The sequence below is a fragment of the Rhinolophus sinicus genome, linkage group LG02 (assembly GCF_036562045.2).
Source record: "Rhinolophus sinicus isolate RSC01 linkage group LG02, ASM3656204v1, whole genome shotgun sequence".
Classification (NCBI taxonomy): domain Eukaryota; kingdom Metazoa; phylum Chordata; class Mammalia; order Chiroptera; family Rhinolophidae; genus Rhinolophus; species Rhinolophus sinicus.
In genome coordinates, this window is record NC_133752.1 from 166634304 (window position 1) to 166655192 (window position 20889).

General features: G+C 35.9%; 1 protein-coding gene across 1 annotated transcript in view; it reads left to right on the top strand.

The window, feature by feature from the left end:
• The window catches only part of ST8SIA1 (ST8 alpha-N-acetyl-neuraminide alpha-2,8-sialyltransferase 1), a 133072-nt gene that overhangs the window by 66199 nt on the left and 45984 nt on the right, over positions 1–20889 (top strand). Inside the window, exons 3-4 of the mRNA XM_019738024.2 lie at positions 5347–5456; positions 12586–12678. Of these exons, the coding sequence (XP_019593583.1) occupies positions 5347–5456; positions 12586–12678 (203 nt within the window). The remainder of the gene's footprint in view (positions 1–5346; positions 5457–12585; positions 12679–20889) is intronic.

Below are 20889 nucleotides of genomic sequence, written 5' to 3' on the forward strand. Positions count from 1 at the left end.
TTTGGAAATTAAATTATAGATCCATTATGACATTAAGGAAATGCCACTTTACGTTAGGCATTGCTAAAAGTAGATGTTCAACATAAAAGTGCTGATTAAATAATTTATTGAGCAAATTGTTGGTCATCTGACCTATGCTTTGTTTAGATACAGAAAGTTGAGCAAAAAGATATGATACCTGTAATGATTCATACAAAAATATACATTTAAAAACTCATTAATTGACAGAAGTAGTAGATATACCCTCAAGGGGCCAATGATGAAAAATATTTTGTTCAAAATCTATATAAATTTTCAAAATTAAAAGTATCTCACACAAAGATAAATGACACAGTGGTCTCGCAGTATAGTAATAATTTTTCCCTATAAAATTTAATTTCATAGTGTATAATAATGTGCTAATTTACATTGATATGGGACTTTAGAGTTTCTTGATGATGATCAGTACCTCATCTTATTTTAATTCTTATAATTGTACTGGGAGATGGATGGGATAGTTATTGCTGTGCTTGACTTCCAGTGAAGCACTGAAAGTTTAAGGTTCCTGGCAAACCAGTATCTGAATCTAGATGGTTAATATAATATGGTCATTAAGTAGATGGCCATTAGCAGATGGGCACAGTGATAAATAAAAACATTTGGACAAAGATCCATAAAATGAATTTGTGATCAAGCAATATTTTGAGCCCATAGCTATAGTCAATCTGCCTAATTCATCATTTTATTTAGAGTCGTGTTTTTTCAGGTTAACAGGAGGAGTGTTATAGTTTACTATATTCTCAGCGCCAAGAGATATTTACTTGCATGGATGCGTAAAGATACATTTGAAAAGAAAGGATGCAGTGTCTTATTAAAAATACTCCTTGCTACAATCGTAATATTCATGTGGAAATGGATGATCAAAAGTTCTTTCTATGTAGTATCACATCAAAATGAGAACACCTTGGTCATACATTATTCTGGTAAACATTGACCATTGCCAAGTTGAGATATTCTGTGTTCTAAAGTGGAATAATGATATTATCTCAATTGATTAAAAAGAATCCCACAGTGTTTTCCTAATTACATTTTTCCTCTCTGTAAATCTTTAGTGAGCTCTTATTGTTCACTGATATATTACCAATGCCCAGAAGAGTGCACTCAGGCTCTCAAGAAATATTTATTGAAATGAAATTGCTTGTGTGAGGGCTAGCAGTTGACCAAATGAAGAAGTAACAAGCAAATATTTCTAGGAAAAAAGTCAGATATGGCTTTTTCCCCCTCATTGGGCTTTTGTTGGAGGGCTTTAAAAACTTTTTTGTAGTACATGGATATAATAGTTAAATGTTATAATAATAAAATTATTCCAATTGTTTAAGATAGAGTTAGATAAGTCACTATTTTACCATGTTGCTCCCAAACCCATGGAATCTAGGTATTTCATGGCTTGCATAAGTCAGTAAACTCAGCTGGAAGGAGGAAAGGGATGAAAGAGGGGCAGGAAGATGAATGGATGACATACCAGTGGCTCGGCTAGATGCCTTACATATATCATCTCATATAATCTCGTAAAATCCTATGCAATTTTATCCGTCCTTTAAAGACAGGAAATGGAACGCCAAGGGGGCCTGACAGCCTGCCCCAGAATCCCACAACCTGGAAGTTAGGAGGCAGTGTTTTTACCCAGGTTTATGTTGCTTCTGTTGCTGCCACTTTCCAGATCTGCTTATTCTGGGCCCAGATCTTTACCTGGAAACCTGGGATGCCAGTCAGTCTGGTTCAAGAACCTCTCTAACAACAATGCTGGGGTTTTAAGTTGGCTTTTACAAAGCAAATTAAATATTAGTTGAAGATGAGTCAGCCCACACTTTTTATATAAACTACAGTATGTTCAAATAGATATGCAAATATACATGTATAACTCACTGAATGAGATCAGTCTTCTGTCTTCACTGTGGAAGCAAATTTGTTCCTGTTAAGGTTACCAGTGACCTCAGTGTTGCTACGGTAAATCCGCTGGCAATTTGCAGCTGTTTTCTTAATCTATTAATAGCATTTAATATAATATTTTTTCACTTCCTTCTTCAGACACATTTTTTTACTTGCTTCCAGGACACCACACTTCGCTGTGTTTTCTCCCATTCCATTGGCTACTCTTTCTTAGTTTCCTTTAGTGATTTCTCCTCAGACTCCTGAGGAGTGCCCCAGAATTTAGGCCTTAGATCTCTTCTCTTTTCTGTCTACATTCATTCACCAGCTAGTCTCCTAACTTTAAATACCTACTGTATGAAGATCACTCCTAACTTTCTGTCTCCAGGAAAGATCAGTTCCCTAAGGGTATCCTCATATATTCAATTGCCTACTTGAGACATTGCTGCTTAAATGTCTAATGGGCATCTAACAGTTGACAAACCATTCCCCTGAAACCTACTCCTCTTCGTTTTTTTTTTTTTAATTAAAATTTATTGGGGTGACAGTGGTTAGTAAAATTACATAGGTTTCAAGTGTACAATTCTGTATTACATCATCTATGTATCACATAGTGTGCTCACCAACCAGAGTCAGTTCTCCTTCCATCACCATATATTTGACTCCATTTACCCTCATCTACCACTCCCTTCTCCCCTCTTACTCTCTGGTAACCACTAAACTATTGTCTGTGTCTATGAGTTTGGGTTTCTTTCTTTGTCTTGTTCCTTCTTTGTTGCTTTCAGTTTTATATCCTACATATCAGTGAAATCATATGGTTCTCAACTTTTTTCTGTCTGACTTATTTCGCTTAGCATTATAATCTCAAGATCCATTACACTGAAACCTACTCCCCTTGTAATCTTCCATATCCCAATAAGTAGAAAGTCCATCTTTACCATTGTGCAAGCCAAAAACCTTGGCATGCTTCTTGATTTCTCTCATTTCCTCTTACTCTATTTCTATTGCATCAGCAAATCTGGTCAGTTCTTCTTCCAAAATATCTCCAGAATCTGCTTACTTCTGACCACCCTCACTGCTATCACCCTAGTCCAAACCACCAAAGTCTCTAGTCTTGTCACAGGAAACTCCTAACTGGTGTGTTTCTTCCTGGCCATTACATCATGCAGCTTATTCACACAGCAGCAGAGTGATCGTTCTCAAGTATGACACGTTGTCACTCCTTTCTTTGCTCACCATTCACTGACTTGGTTCTCAGCTTAGAATAAAACTCAAAGCCTTTACCATACCCCACAAGGCCCTACAGAATTTGTTCCCCAACCTCTCCCCGCCGCCAGTTATTTCTCTGGTCTCCCCTCTTGCTTCTCTCCCTATTGCTTATTCATCTCCAGACACAATGGGATCTTTGCTCCTCCTTTCAAATGCCAGGAATGTTCCCTCCTCAGGGTCTGCATCAGTAGTTCTCACCAAGATCTGTAAGGCTCACTACCTCATTCCTTCAGTTTTTGCTTACATGTCCCCTTTGAGTTTTTCCCTCACCACCCTATTTAAATTGCAATTCCTCCTCAGAAGCATTTCCTGATCCTCTAATGACAATGATTTCTTTCTCTCTACCACCCATGACACCACCTGACACATACTCATTTATCTCAATTTATCATCTATTTCCCTACTGGAATGTAAGTGCTGTGGGAACAGGGATTATTACTTAACTCCCAGTCACCTAGGACAATGCTTGGAACATAGTAGGCACTTAATAAATGCATGTGCAATAAATGAACAGCTAATTTGAGCATAAATACCTAAATTGACATCGAACAAATTATGGATCTAACTAATGTGTGTCTAGTGTTGATTTCAAACCCTCCTCTCAGGAGTGACTGAGAAAAATGCCCCATATCATTCTGGATCACCCTGGATGTGTTAGAGTGCTGGCCTCTGCCCGTCCCTCCTCTGTATGTCCTGCTCTGGACTTCACTGGACTGGTCTCTGTTGTGGTCATGCAGGGAATTCTTAACTCTGTTGGTAAATGCTTAGATTTCACATTTAGGTACTATATCTTTATCAACTATATTTCCGTAGCTCTGGTTGTTCCTTTTACTTACTAGAAATCAAGGAAGTGAAATTTTCTTCTTATGCCACAGTAAGTGCCTACCTCAGTTACTAATGACCAAAACGATTCCTGTAACTTTTTCTCTGGTTTGATTATTTTATGCCTGTGTAAGACCCTCATAGTATACATTCATGTATTTATTCTATTTATTCTTTTGGGATAATCCATATCATTTACTTCAGATTCATCCAGGATGGCCTACTTAATATCGTATAGTTATTTTATGTACCAGTTATATGTAGTAAGGTCTTTGCCCAAAGAACTCCAACCGTTGTGCATTGTTTCAGCAGGCAGGAAATTCTGTACCTGGTGGTTCTTGCTGATCCAGCTAAAAGAGGCCGAATGACGCATTTCGCTTTCAGGGGCCATTGCTGGGTTTTGATATTCCCTGTACTATAAATAGCACTTCAGGGAACACTGAGGTACAGTGAACATTTTTTTTTTTTTTGCAGTTCAGCTCAATGTTTGCAGAAAGAAAGTCACATGCTGTCTGGTTCAGCACAAGTCACTTGCCCCTCAGTGCCTCCTAAGTTCTAGACAGACCCACTCAGAGTGTTCAGTTGCTCATAAACACAGCATTTGCTCTTAGCATACTTTTGTGCCTTTGTTGATGCTGCTTTCTATGCCTGGCAATATCCTGCTTGTCCTTTAAGATTCAGCTCGAGTGAGAAAGCTTTCCTTGAGTCAGCTTGGCAGAAATGCCTTGTTGCTCTTCTGCAGGATTCTCCACAGCATTTGGAACATACCTGTTCTACAGCAATTTTAGCATTACATTAGAGTTGGTTACATAAGTATATATGTTCGCACCCTCCTCATGTCCCACATTGTGAATGCTGAGGCCCGTGACTTCTGTATCCTTTTATCTCTCCCTAACAATTAGCATAGAAAACCCTCAGCAACATTTGTTGAGTGAATGGCTGATTGTATGAATGAATGAAATTCCGTTCAAATAGGGGAACAGGATAGGATTCCTTTGCGTTTGTTCCCAGCTTAATGCCTTTAAAAATAATTCTATGTGTAGCTTGGATTTGTCTATTTTTCTTAGCAGACACCCTCTACTATGTGCATGGCCAGTTTCACACTTTAAAAAAAAAAAAAAGAAATGTTATATTTAAATATACTTCAGGGAGTTAAAAAGTTTTTTCTTTAATTTCAAAGGAACAATCTAGTTTTTTTCCTTATAGACCGCTTTCATCTCTCTTTCTACATGCTCTCTTTGCTCTGCCCAGTCTTCAAATTCTTCCAAAGGGTCTGCTGTAAACAATGATTTTGTGAGCAGTTGTGTGTTCTCTGCAGTGAAAACCCGCCTTGTTTTCTGTTGCTAGGCAACCCCATTCCAGCTGCCCTTGAAGAAATGTGCGGTGGTGGGAAATGGTGGGATTCTGAAGAAGAGTGGCTGTGGCCGTCAAATAGATGAAGCAAATTTTGTCATGCGGTAAGAGACAGCACTCACAACGTGGCATCGGCCTTTTCTCCTTTTACCCACCCCTCTCACAGCCCTGGGGCCTTTCAAAACTAGTCACTTGTAATTAATCCATTGTAGCTGCTTTTTAGCTTCCCGTGAAGTTCATACACAAGTGGGGTCGGGAGAGGGCCAGGGGGGCAAGGGAACGTACCCCAAGAAAGTACAAAGCCGAGAAAGGCTCAGAGGTTGTGGGCAGACCTCACGAGTGGAAGCACACAGATTTTACCTTAGGTTACATATTTGGGTGATTAAAACTTTAAAAATTGTTCTGAAGACTGACTGTCTATGAATAAACATTTTAGTTTATTCATTTCATTCCACGCCCTTTTATTTATTTTTTACAAAAACATTTGTGAGTAGCAAGTGGGATTGGAAGAGAGATTTGATCTGTGCCTGACTAGGAAAACTGGAAGGGAGGAGGGGAATAAATTTTGAGCAAGGAAGAAGCTTGGAAAGAGGACTGAGCAGAGTGATGATGTGTGCGTCACTTCCAGTGAAAACAAGAGGCTTCTGCAGTGGCATGTAAAGGAACTGCTAAGACTCTCTCTAGTCAAGGGTAGAGACCATCAAGCTGTAGTGGCACCAATTTGTACTATTTGGTGATTTTAACCAGAAATGAGGACAGCAAGTGATTGGATTGACCAGGTTTCAGATTGTCTGGGTGAAAGGGAAGAAGGATGGAAGTGACAATATGGAAGGTCCTGGTTAGGGAGCGTGTGAAGTTAGAGACTTTGAAGTCTAAGCTGGACAGGAAATGGGCCTGAAAGGCATGAAGGAGACCGGAAGGGAGCCTAATGGAGCCAAATGATAGTCAGAGCCTGGAGGGAGTGGGTGGAAAGGATGAGGGAGAAGTGGAATAATAAGAGCTAAAGTCAAAGAATGGCCTGCTGGAGTATATGATTTTAGAGCTTAGCTTCTCAGGAGATGCTCAGACATGTTGTAGAAAAGAAGACATTTGTTACTGAGGTAATGAAGGGAATTTGAGGCTGGACTGTAGAGACAGTCTTTCAGTTGGGCTCTAAAGTCTCACCGAAGTGGGAATGACTATCAACCAGATGACAGAAGTCTCCAGGGCCAAAAAGCAGCACAGAAGATGGAAAGCTGAGCAAAGGAGAGAGGGGAATTTGTTTTCTGTGTTCATTTTTAAGGATCATAGGTAATGGTCTAAATGGCAAAAGGTAGCCAAGAAACACTGAACCACCTCTGAGCTCTGAGCTAAGTGGAATAGGGGAGAGTAAAGACTATTTCAAGGGGAAGCCATGTACATGGGGGAGGGCCTGGTTCCCTCTCAGAGAATGAGACTTGGGCTTATTGAAAGCCTGCAGCAGGATGAGGAGGTCTTTCTAGATCCATCTTTCCTCCAATAATATGCCATGCCTTAGTTTTTCTAGTGTAAGGCTGCTTTTTCCTCTCTTCTGCAATTATTATTATTTTTCTGGCAGTATATACAAACAGTAAAAAAATGGAGAAGATAAAAATATAGTTCTCTTCATTCAAATCAACATAACTCTGTGTATTGAGCACCTTCACTGTATTGAGCGTTAGCTGGGTCTTGAAATGGTATATTGAACAATTCTGTCATGGGCTTAGAACCTGCAGGTGTGCTACTGCTATGATGGGGCTAATTCAGAGACAGAAAGTGGAGGGAGGCAGGACTTTCTGAGGAAAAGCGGGTGTCTGGGCTCTGGGTGCAGGAACAAGACTTCAATGTAGGAAAGACACCAAGCGTTGTTGCCACAGTGTCGACCCATGGGGGTGGTGTGAGGTGGGGCTGGAGACATATTTGAGCTATAGGAGTGGATACAATCACCTAAAGAGCATAGATAGAAAAGACAAGCAGAGACCCAGTGCCAAATTCAGGCACTCATTTCAATACGTTCAATGTGTTGGAATTAAATAGAGTCTAAGAAGCCAGCAAAGAAAACAGAGATATAGGAGGACAGGTCTTTGCCACAAACTAGCTCTGTGATCTGCAGTGAGTCATTTTGCTTTTGCTGGAGCTCAACTTTATAATCTATGTGAGGAGGTGGGAGTGGACAATTCCTCAAGCCTTTCTGCTGTAGAAACCCTGATCCTGTCTGTGATTATATGAATGCTGTATGATTATAACACAGTTCATGTAATCTAGTTTAAAATTTCAAATTGTTCTCTATTATAGATTTATTTGCTCTTTCCAAAAACTATGTAAGGAAGAAGGAATGGATAATATTATTCTCACAGATTCAGGGAAGTTAAGTGACTTCAAGAGGTCTTAATGCGATGTAGACGGAGGCAGTACAATGAATGTGTTCTTCCTGAGTGCGTTTGTGTGTGTCTCTACATTTAGAAAGATGGATATTTTAAACGTAACATGTGGAAGATGAGGACTAAGTATTATAGGGGTTAATCTATCTAGTGGGACCATATTGATCATAAATAAGACTAAGTTTGCATTGTATGCAATCTGGAGTTGATATATTCAAGGTCAGAATTAATGAGCTCTTGTGATTAGAGTGCCCAGCATTATATTAAGCATGATGTTCATAGAAGGATGAGGGCAGCAAGGATTGAAAAGAATTTTCAAAGAAGGTAGCATCACAACTAGAGCTATGTGTGCATGTGCCTTTGATTTAATTTCAAAAAGAGTGCTATTGTCATAACACATTTGAATTTTGTTTAAAAAAAACAACCCTATTTATGGTTTACAATGTAGAAGTAATTAAATGTTGATAAATTGTTTTTAAATTATTTTATTTGACCATTTATGGATCTATTTATAAATGGCTGCTTAATACACATTTTTTTGGGCACCCTTACAAAATTGAGATAGAAGCTCGCTTATATTCAAGATTAAACATTTAGTGAGTACATATGATTAGAAAATACATGGTATGTTTGGTTCTAAACTATAGGGTGCATGGACAGGTATAGTGAAGGAGGAGATCCAAAAATGGCCTTACCAGTACACAGTGACATACCAGATTATAGTTCAAAATGTCTTCCAGGCCTGGGGTAAAACAATGCCATAATTTTCTTTGTTTATACATTTTCAAATACATCTTTTAATACTAAAAGTCAAATTTCCATTTTCAAAGTAAACATTAGTTCTATAACCAAAAACAACACTTTAAATATAATATTGAATAAAATTTATCTGGAAGGTCTATAAAACAGAGATAAGAATGATTGCATCTTGGAGAGGAATTGGTTGATTCAGGGACATAAGTGAGGGCAATGTAATTTTGTTGCCTTTGAATTATGTTCAAATCATGGTTTACAAACTTATGTATACATAAAATTTGAAAAGTAATTTTGTGACTTTTTTTTCTATTTAAAGATTCTTCTCCATTAAGCCTATTCCCCACCCACTTCCACTCCCCAAGTCAAAGAAAATGTTATTAAGAAAATTGTACGGAAGAGAAAATACATTTACAGTATTTACTGAAAAAATTCACTGTGGACCTGCACAATTCATTTCTCATCAGTTCTGTGATCACATCTTTTAGGATCATGAGCATAGTTACTAAGATGCTTTAGCCATTAATATGTGTTAATTGTGCCAATAATCAATAACGCAGTTTGAAATACTTTTACACAATTATGCCTTATTAGGAATAATTTGACTCTATTGAATGTGCCTTTTATATAAATCTATGTAATTGTCAATTTAGGAGTTGAGGAGCTAAAATTGTAGTGTACTTTTTCTAAGAAAAGAGCTACAGGGAAGTGTCACAGACATTTGTACTTAAAAAGAAAGTTTACCTAGAAGAACTTAAAGCAAATATTCACACCAAAATATAATTTCATTATTTTCCAGGAATGCATTTGTAAAATATTATCTTTATTGTTTTAAGCATTTCCCTCTGCTGTTGGATTTGGCAATCAATACCCGTTAGTTTCTCTTGAGCTTTCACTCTGTGGTAGGTGGTAGGAAGGAACCTAGACATCTGAACCCTGGAACTACCTACAAGGAACACACAGGAAAACAAACTATTTACTCATGAAAGACAGCTTGTTTCACTTAATAGTGACAGAGCAGGTTGACAGCAGTCCCTAGCAATATTCAGAGTTTACAGTATTAATATAAACTGGTTGCTTCTCAAATGTTACAAAGGATCATCAAGATCAAAGCTTTTTTGAGAGACAAATGTCCAAATTTTATCCTGTTTTATCCTGGAAGTCATCTTTAACCTTGCAAACAACAGTCAAATCATGAGACCACTGCCAGATAAACCTTGTTGTTAATTCATAAGCTCACTCCTTCACAAGGGTCCTCAGAAACCACATGGGATGTGGTGTAACCACTAGACTGGAGACGGCTCCAGAGTAGGCTCTGCCACTTAGCTTCTGGGCTCCCCACAGTGCCCACTGTGTTCTTAGTGGACACGCAGCAAAAGTCACTAGGTAGCTGACTAATCTGTGGGTAGCTTCTAGAACAGCCAGTATCTTATTACCAAAGAACACATGAAAGGAAGATTCCAAATCAACTGAGACAGGTTTCTGCCTAGGATGTCCTTGATGTGGTAGGAGTTACAGGGTAAATACAAGGCATCAGGGAACTTGAGCAGATGAGCAGAGTTGGTACCCACACAATTGCATGTCCTGGGGAAAATTTATTCGTTGGGGAACTAGCAGAGATGTTAATGTTTGTAAGATCTCTTTACCTACAAGTAATCGATGCTTTAGTTTGTTGAAGTAATAAAAAGTTAAAGATGCCCTGATGTGGTAGGAGTCAAGTTAGACATATGGGTGGAGAGGAGAAGTTAAGACCCAGGACTCAGTAATAAAAAGAAAAAAAGAAAGAAAGAAAGAAAAAAAAACCTAATGGAAAATGTAGACTCGTTTGGGGTTGTCATAAATAATAGATGCATATTTATTATATTTATATGCTATATCTGATATGTGATATTTTTGAGTTTTTACGGTGTGTGAGACATCAAGGTAAGGATTGTTTATACATTTCTTCCTTTAATCTTTACAACAACCTAATTAAGAGAGGAAAAGTCACTATTCTCATTTTGTGTAGTGGGGAAGCTGAGGCCAGGAAGATAAATTAACTTGTCTAATGTCCCACTGGCAGAAAGCCATAGGGTTTAGATTTGCAGTTGCCATATTTTCCATTGTACACTTTCATAAGACTCTGTGGCCAAGGAAAGCATCCGGGGCGGGGGGGTGGTGGTGGTCGTGGTGGTGGCGGCGGTAGTGGTGGTGGTGGTGGTGGTATGTGTGTGTGTGTGTGTGTGTGTGTGTGAGAGAGAGAGAGAGAGAGAGAGAGAGAGAGACCTATTTCCATCACCAAGAAAACATCACCTATACTCTTTCCCTTGGCTGAACCAGGATGGTGGAGAAGCATTGCAGTTTTTTACAGGATATATCATTATGACTTCACCAGTAGTCAACCCATACATAGGTCATGCACCCAAAAGAAGAACATATATTGATTTAGGTGGCAGAGTTTGCACTGAAAGTACTATTACCATTTAGAATTTGGGAAAAGAAAGAAAAACACAAACAAATACAATTCCCCCCTGTCTCTTCAGGTTTATGAGTATGCACAGAACACTGTAGGTCTTGTGTCCTTGAGTGTACCACACCCTCCTAAGCTCAAATTTCAAGTATAATATTCCCTGTCTTACCACCTGGAAAATATTTTGAATGGATTAAATTCATTCTAGTCGTGTCTCTTTCCTTTCAACTTACCTTTCTAGCTGACACTTTCTTCTAAAACAGGACTAGTTTTTATGACAGCGTTTTTTCTTTTTTTTCCTATAGAAGACAATCAATTTATAGAAAACAATTCATGTCACTTAACTACTTGGTGACTCACATCTTTTTTTTTTTTTTTTTTGACTTAAAAAAAAACTAGTTTCAGGTGTACAAAGCAATGTAATAGTTAGTCATTTACATCCCACCCAAAGTGATGCCAATCTACTACCCCTCTGACATCTATATCTGTTACAATACCATCGACAGTCTTCCTTATGTTGTGCTTCACATACTACATATACATGTGGTCTGACAATTAAGTTTGCGAACTCATCCTAGAAAAAGTGCTACATACCTCATTGCTGAATATCACTACAGTCATATTCAAAGTACTCCCCATGGAAGCTATGCACTGACGCCAGTGCCTAGTCCACCTTTCAAAGCAATTTTGGAACTCTTTCTGGAATGGCCATTAGAGCTGTAGTTGTATTCCTCTTAATGTCCTGAATGTCATCAAAATGTCTTACTTTCAATATTTCCTTTATCTTGTGGTAAAGAAAGAAGTCATTGGGGGCCAGATCAGGTGAGTAGGGAGGGCGTTCCAATACAGTGATTTGTTTACTGGCTGAAAATTCCCTCACAGACAGTGCCGTGTGAGCTGGTGCATTGTCGTGATGCAAGAGCCATGAATTGGCGAAAAGTTCAGGTCGCCTAACTTTTTCACTCAGCCTTTTCAGCACTTCCAAGTAGTAAACTTGGTTAACTGTTTGTCCAGTTGGTACAAATTTGTAATGAATAATCCCTCTGATATCAAAAAAGGTTGGCAACAGCATTGCAACAAGTTCGTGAACTTAATTGTCAGACCGTGTGTGTGTGTGTGTGTGTGTGTGTGTGTGTGTGTGTGTGTGAGAGAGAGAATGAGTGTGTGTGTGTGTGTATTTAACTATAGTTGACATTCAATATTATTCTACTTCAGCTTCAGGTGTATAGTGCATTGGTCAGGCACCTACACAGTCTATGAAGTGATCCCCTGATAAGTCTAGTGCCCATCTGGCACCCTACATAATCTTTACAACATTATTGATTATATTCCCCATACTGTAATTCATAGCCCCATGACTACATTGTGACTACTAATTTGCACTTTCTAATCCTTTCACCTTTTGCCCTACCTCCATCCACCTCCCATCTAGCAACCATCAGTTTTGTTCCCTCTATATCTCTGCGTCTATATCTGTTACATTTGCTTGTTTTGAAGATGCTGATAGTCATCTAATATCTATTAAAAGGGAGAGTAATGGAAACAGTAATTTGTGATTTGAGCTAGATTTAGTAAAATTCCCATTTGTCATGATAACTGACTTGATTTAAAAGTAGGTAAATCATTCTAAAACGTTTGTTCTTGTTTCTCTAGATGCAATCTTCCTCCCTTGTCAAGTGAATACACTAAAGATGTTGGATCCAAAAGTCATCTAGTGACTGCTAACCCCAGCATAATTCGGCAAAGGTAAGAGTTTATGACTTCTGTTGGTAAGTAACTGAAGAGGAAGGATGTTGAAGTTTTTAGCATTTTAAAGGCAGTTAGCGTGACTCAGTTTGGGAAACAAAAAAGTAAGCCATCTGGACAGGCAGGAAGGGGGAAGATGGGAATTGTAAATAAACTAGGCAGGATCATGGGAATCCAAACACTATTTTATACTTCTTTTTGGATTCTGTTTCTTCCTTTAGAGAAGGTAGAAATAATATGAGGATCCATTGTTTGGCTCAAAGAAGCAATACAATATCCTGCTTACTCATTACTACCATTTTGTAGTTTGTTGGCTTCAGTCCCAACTCCTTGATTGGCATTGATTGGTAAATTGAATTAATGTCAGTTTTATTAAGAATAAAAACAAGAAATGACCAATCTACTGCATTTGCATGCCTGAAAATAACAATATTGCCAGAATATACAGGAAAATATCATATGATATTATATTACATTATATTCACTCAAAATTGTGAAAGCAGATGGAAAATTCTTGCTCTAGTGTTGATTCCAGAAATCTTGGCAGCTGCCATGGAAGCTTCTGGGGTCAGGCTCTAGATGAAGGCCATCAGTAGGCTATCAGCTGTTTTTTCAAGGACTGTTCATTGTGGAGAATGACTCAATCTCTGGGAAAGGAAGAGTCAAACATCACCTTTAGACTCTCCTGTGTAGGTAACAATTAAGAGTGAAATATCCAGACATTCTGGGCTCTGGCATTTATCATCTAAGGAAGTCCTATTCAAGTAAATAGCACTCATATGTCACTTTATAAACAATGCGACACTACTTGTTTTGGTTCCTAAGTAAGTATTCTCATAAAATAGATGTCTAGAAACACAAACCGTTTTTAATTTTGACAGATATTGTGAAATTACACTTCCAAAATGTACCATTTACTTTGTCTTCAGTGATGGAAAAGACTACTTATTTCCTAATACTGGAAACGACGTTACCTACTACTTATCTTTTAAATTTTGTTGGGTGAAAAATGGTATACTATTTATTTGCTTAATATGTGTTTGTTTGTTTTTTCTGAATACAAAGAGGGCTGAGTGGGTATTGGCTATTAGTATTTCTTTTTCTGTGAATTGCCTATTTGTATTTTTTTGTTTATTTTGTGCTTTTTTCCTTTTTTTTTTTTTAAATACTTACCTGTTGATTTATAGGAAGCCTTTGTATTATAGATATTAAGTACTTGTTTGCTATATATGTAACAAATGTTTCATTTTAGTCTGTTACATATTTTTTAACTTATGTCCTATTAGAATTTAACATTTTTTATGCAATGAAATTGTTAGTCTTTTCCTTTATGGCTTCTTTAAAAAAAATATTTCTTTGGATGATCTTCCTTATTCATATCCCCTCCAATGAGAAAACATTATACTGTATTTTTCTAGTACATTCATAATTTAATTTTCATATCAAAAAAATTTAGTCTGAATTTTTTAGTCTAAAAAATTTAGTGAATATATTTATTTTTATAACAATAATTTTATTGTTTTTCAACAAAAAAATACGTTCATTATAAGAATTTAAAACAAAATGGTACAAAGAAGCTAAAAAAAAAAAAAAGAATCACCCCAAACCTCACCATTGCAAATAACCATAATTAACATTAGGTAAACTTTTTCCACATATTTCATATATTCTTCAGAACTTTGACACTGTTGTTTCATTATCTTCTTACACCCAGTGTTGTCAATTAGAAGTCTATTTTGTTCGAGGTAAACCTTTCTGTCCCATCTTCATTTAAAGCTTTTACAATTTTTTTGTTTCATTTAAATTCAGATAGTTTACCAACATATATCTTAGAGTGGGTCTTTTTAAATTAATGTTGTTTAGCACATTAATGAGAGATTCTTTTAGTTGGAAGACCTGAGGGTTTAGTGCTTAAGCGTCTCTACTCTAAAGCAAGATGATTTGGGTTTTATTTCCTATTTGCTCACTAACCAGTTGTGTGAGGTTGACTAAGTTATTTAACACTTTCTCCTTCAGTTTTCTCATCTGTAAAGCTGGGATAATAATACTTATGTAATAGGTTTATTGTAGGGAATTACACTACATATGTGTCTATATGGATATATGTGCATATATGTGTGTGTATATATCACTATATATTTTAATTATATATAATGCTTAGAACAGTGTCTGTATATTGTAAGCACTATATAAGCATTAACTGTCATTAATATTATTTTTTAATCTCTGTAAACATTCTCTCTCTTATGTGTGTTACATTCCATTGAGTTGGCTCCAACTTCTGGAGACTCTATGACTGAGAAATATCCACAATGTCCTGTCCTCAACAGCCCTGCTCAGCTCCTGTACATTCAGCCTATGGCTTCTGTTATGAATCCAATCCATCTCATATTTGGTCTTCCTCTTTTCGTGCTCCCTTCTATTTTTCCCAGCATTATTGTCTTTTCCAATGAACCCTGCCAAAGTTGGACAGATTAGACAGCCTCTCTCTTATATATCTGATTATTTCCTCTTCTCCATTGTATTTGTTCTCTCTCTCTGGTTCTCCTATTATGTAGATATTAGGATTTCTAGATCTATTATCTATGACTTCTAACTTTTTTCATGTACCATATAGTCTTATGTATGTGTGTACATATTGTGTCCCAAGAATAACTCCTTTCAGCTCACTAAATCATATTTCATTTGTGTGCACTCTTCTTTATAGTCTGCCATTTCCGTTTTTAAAAATCATCTTTTTATTTTTTGTAAGTCTAATTATTTCATTTTCAAAGCAACACATTCTTTTTCATGGATGTGATGTCTTTTTAAATTTCATCAAGACTTAATGGATTTAAAAGTTTTGTGTTTTTTTCTATATTCCAGATTATTTCCTTTATTTTTTGAATTTAATGCTGCATATATGATTTGACTTTTTCAAATTTTGAATTTTAGTTTTCTGTTTATTTATGTATGATGACTGGTATTAGTGAGTATAGGTATATTACTTTCATAATAAACAATTAGTTTTTAAAATGTCACGGAAAACCAAAAATGCGAAATTTGTGAGTAAATTAAATGAATGACCAGAGATTAGCTTGATACTTAATATTTAGTGTGGTTTGTTTATGTAGCTGATGTAGAATGAGAAAACAAAACTGCACTGTCTTATAGTTATTGACTCTCACTCAATTCTTGTATATATGTATGTATGCATGTATGTATGTATTTTTCAGGGGGTCAGATTAGGAAGATGGCAGAAAATCACCAATGATGATGATATTTCTTTAATTCAATTAAGTGGGTTGGGATTCTGGGAATCCTAAAAATGTACAGTTTTTATATTTGGGATGAGTTTATCTCAGGTTCAAGAGAATGAACAAAGGGGAAACAGAACTTACAGAAATATCTTTTTTTGATTATTTAATAAAAAAGTCTTATTTTTAAATAATTACAGATTCACAAGAAGTTGCCAAAAAAGTATGGGAAGTTCCTATGTACTCTTAATCTTGTTTCCCCCAATGGTAATATCTTGCATAACCATAGTATAATACATTAACTATTATTTTGAGTTGGGAATAAAATAACTTTTCAGAAGGAATAAATGTTATTGTGAGGGAAACGAGACACTCAAGGGCAAAGGATTCTGTTTTCCTGTCTGAATATGTGGAGTAGCTGGTAAGATTTTAAAAGGAAGTTGTAAAAGAATATTTAAAGCAAGAGTTACAGTAAGATGAGATATAGAGAGACTGACATGGTGTTTTTGAGAAAAATTATAAAAACTACAGGAGAAAGGAAAGGGTAAAAAATTAAATAACTATTTATGAGGCAAAGTAAACCTGTTGGTTAACAGTTAAGTTTAATGTAAAGAATTAATACAAGGAAAGCAAGAATCATTATGATTAATATTGGTCAATATTTAGTCAACATTTCTATATGCCAAGTTATATGCTGTTTATGTGCATTGCCTCACTTAGTTCTTGAAACAATCCTAATAGGTAGAAAGTATTTTAATTTGTGTATTTACAGAAAAAGAAGACGTGATGTTGTAAGTTTAGCCACCTGCTCATACTCATAGTTGCTGGTAATTATTCTGGGACTTTACCAAGACACGTCTCAATCCAAAGCTCCTGCTCTTAACCAGTAGTCATCACACCACCGGATCTTTCCAGGTGATCCTTGCATTGCACAAGGAGACAATTGAGTTTTCACAAGTGATAAATTATTTTGGAAAAGTGAGTGAAAGTTTTTCCACTTAAAAATGTATTCAGTGTAACAAGATTTTGGGGTACAATCAAATGTATATAACCATTCCATTTTGTGAAATAAGGAAAAAATATACCATTTACAATAGCATTAAATAATATGGTATATAACAATTAAACAAAAAAGCAAGCCCTCTATAGAAAAATTATGGAATTTTATTGAGACATTTCAGACAACCTGACTAAATTTACTGATATATCATGTCCATAACTGAAAGACTTAGTAAAGGCATCAGTTCTACCCAAATTGATTTATAGATAAATTGAAATCCAAATAACAACTCCAATAGTGAAATATGTGTATAACTTGACAAGTTGATTCTAAAATTTATGTGAAAATGCAAAGAGCCAAGAATATCAAAGAAGCTCCTGAAGAAAAATATGGTTGGAAGAGTTGCCCGACCAGATATTAAGACTTATAAAGCTGTTATAATTAAAGCAATGTGTTACTGGTGCAGGAATAAACAAACTGACCAATTAAACAGAATAACGTCCCTCAATCAGATCCAAATACATATATATATATCTATATATAGATATATATATATCCTTAATATATGACAGAGGTAATATTGTAGATTAGTGATAAAAGGACAAACTTTTAAAAATGATATTGAGAGCGTTAAGTGCTTATATGGGAAAAAATGAAGGTACATCTCTACCTCATACCTTATACTAAACATAATTTCCAGGTGGTTAAAATCTACATTTGAAAAGCAAAATAAGAAAACATATAGAAAGCAACATAGGCCTTGTGATTTCTTTAATAAATAGCACTAATTATAAGGGGAAAGACTGATAAGTTTGATTTATTAAAATTAGGAACTTTTATTCACAAAAAGACATGGTAAAAGTAGAGCAAATACAACCACGTTGTAGAAGAGGACAACTGACAAAGGACTTATATTCAGAATATATGAATGATTCTTTCATATTTAACTTAGAAAGAAATTAATTAATGTGAAAAATAGAAATCCCAATAGGGAAATAAGTCAGAGTTGAAGCAGACTTCAAAGCACAAGTCCAAATACCCAATAAATAAATGAATATATGCTCTATCTCATTAGTAATCAGAAAAATGCAAATACAAATCTTAATGAGATATCATTACATATCCATAATGTTGGCAGAAATTATTCCAACTGTTCGTGAGGATGCAGAGCAACAGAAAGTATTATGGATGCTGGTTGGAGTGAATATAGCTATTAATACAACCACTTTGGAATGCATTTTGACATTATCTAGTAGAGGTATACATACCCCAGGCCTTGGCAGTTCTATTCCTAGGACTATACCCTAGAGAAAAACAGGAATGAGAAATGTCTAATTGTTTATAGTAGCTAAAAACTAAAATAGTTGATTGTGCATCAGTAGGAGGTTGAATAAATTGGAATTATGTTCACATAATCGAATGCTTTACAGCAATGAACTATAACTACTCACAATAAAATGGATGAAGTTCGCAAACCTAATGTTGAGAAAAAGAAGTGAATTATAAAAAATACAGTAGAATTCCATATAAAGGTAAAAATAAAACTAATTACCAGTATGGTTTGACACATACATAGCAAGTAAAACTATGAAGAACAGTAACTGGTTCTTCTCAGGGGAGGGTGTTGGATTCAGGAAGTTTTTATTTGCACCTTGTATTCTTCTCTTAAAGCTTTGCAAACCCAAGATGTTGGCTGTGTCTTGCATTTTCATGTGACTAAAAATTAAATTCATTGGGCAAAGCTATGCGGTGGAAATGCTAAGTACTGCTGATTTTCATAGCTGTCCTTACAAAGCTTTGATTCTTATAAAAAATATTCCATTGAGAATTATAAGCAGTATGAGTTGTCACTATAAATTTCTCTTAGAAAATATCAGTATCAAGATAAAACAAGTGTGTGAAAAATATATATGAACCTCACATGTTATTATGGTAGCAAAAGTAAGGTTAGAGAACATAATCTTTATTGATGTATTTACAGAAATTGCTACAGCCTTTGTTAGGATAGCTTGTTTAAATGCATTCTTTTAAAAAAAATACCTTTATTGAGTTATAACTGATATACAAAAAAAACTGCACATGTTTTATGTATACAATTTGATGAGTTCGGGCACATGCATACATCTATGATATTGGTACCACAATTAATACATCCCTCCCTCCAAGTTTCCTTGTTTTTGTGTCTGTATGATAAGAACACTTAACATGAGATCTGCCCTCTTAATAAATTGTTGTTCAGTGGGTATAAAGTACATTCCTCTTGACAAAACCTACAGCAAAAAGATTAGTTGGGATGTGTGGGACACAGGTCTGCAGTCACATTCATCCTCTGCTTGCGTTTTTATAGGCTAGGAGAAGAGAGGTTATTCTAATATGGCAGCAGAGTCTGTTGGATACTCAATTGCCATATCCTCTTCCTTTCTTTGCTGGGTTTTGTAGGTGGATCCGTTTGTGGGGTTACCCTTTATCAACATACCGGCTCTAACCTATTGGTTCTCAAACATTTTTGTTCAAATACCCTTTAAAAGAATATTTTAGATCCATCATTATTTCCTTGATCATTTTAAAATTATCCATTTTTTTGACATGAAGCTAAATTGTTGCCAAGTATGTATTTTTGGTACATTATATATTGTGCATGTGCTTTGAATATATAGTGTCAAAATTTCAAAAGTACAAATTTAGCTCTTCTGGTGTTACATGTCCTCATAGCAAAGTCAGTGTTCTTTGTCAAATTAATTCATTGAGTTGACTTTCTGTCCAGAAAAGGCTACCTTTTAATTCCAGTAAGTGTTAAAATGTAACCCCATACAATTATCTCACTTCTGAATTCTAATTATTAAATAAATAAGGTGTGGGAATTGCCAAGAGTTTGCCCTCTGAATAAAATAAGGTACAGCCTTTTTCTATTTCTTGTAAAGATCTTTTTGCTTTTTCTCAGGGGACAGTCCCTCAGGAGCTGTGTATCTTGGAAATGTTTCTTCTCTTAGTGGACTGGTGGTTTTTACACTCTGGGGAAATGCATCATTGTAATATTTGGGATAATAAGAGGTTTATCCCTTTCTTCTGTAAAGAGGAAAAGGCAAAATTATAAAAGTAGAGTTTGGAAAAGAGTTGTTTAGACTGTCAGATTAGTCTCAAGCAATTATGTTTTAGAAAAGTGTATATGTAGAAGATGAAGATTTGGAAATTCATGGGGGAAGAGGGAGCTGAAAATGGGAACGTCACAAGAACAAAGTTGCAGAGGCACTCATTCAGCAAGTAATTTTTTTTTCTCTCTCTCTTTTTTAAAGTACATAAATATTATTGGTACACAATCTTATATTGGTTATATTAGTTTCAGGACTGACTCATAGAAACAGAGACCAAAAGGATGATTAGAGAAGGGAGAGGGTGGGCGGATGGGTGTAGAGGGGAGAGGAGAGTAGCAGTAGTATTGTGATCAATTTTCACAGGGACAGATGACTCCTCGAATTAGTGGGGTGGTTACATTGTAAGATATAAACACGTCAATCAGCAAATACTTTTTGAAATCTGCTCTGGGATAGTGGATACAAAGTTAAGTGAGACACAACTCATACCCTGAAATTGCTCATAGTCAGCAGACATTCCCATGGTTTTAGGGTCTGTGGAAGGGCTTTAGGGGTTCCCTGAACACTTTCTGAAATGTATACAGAATTTTCATGGATGTACATGTATGTATTTTTAATCAGATTGTGCCATTACTCACAAAAGGTTTAAAATCCACTGAGTCATATGGTAGCATGATGTAAAAGTTGACATTAGAGTACTCAAAGCATGTTTCTCAATTTTGCAGTAAAGCTGAAAATGCAATTAGCCATTTGGCCCATAATAGGAGTTCATTATACATCTGAGCAAACGATTGTTAAAAGATAAAAACTGAAACTTAATTGGTTGTCCTATTATGACATGAAGAATTCATTTTTAAATGTTGAGGCTCCAACTTGGGAATGA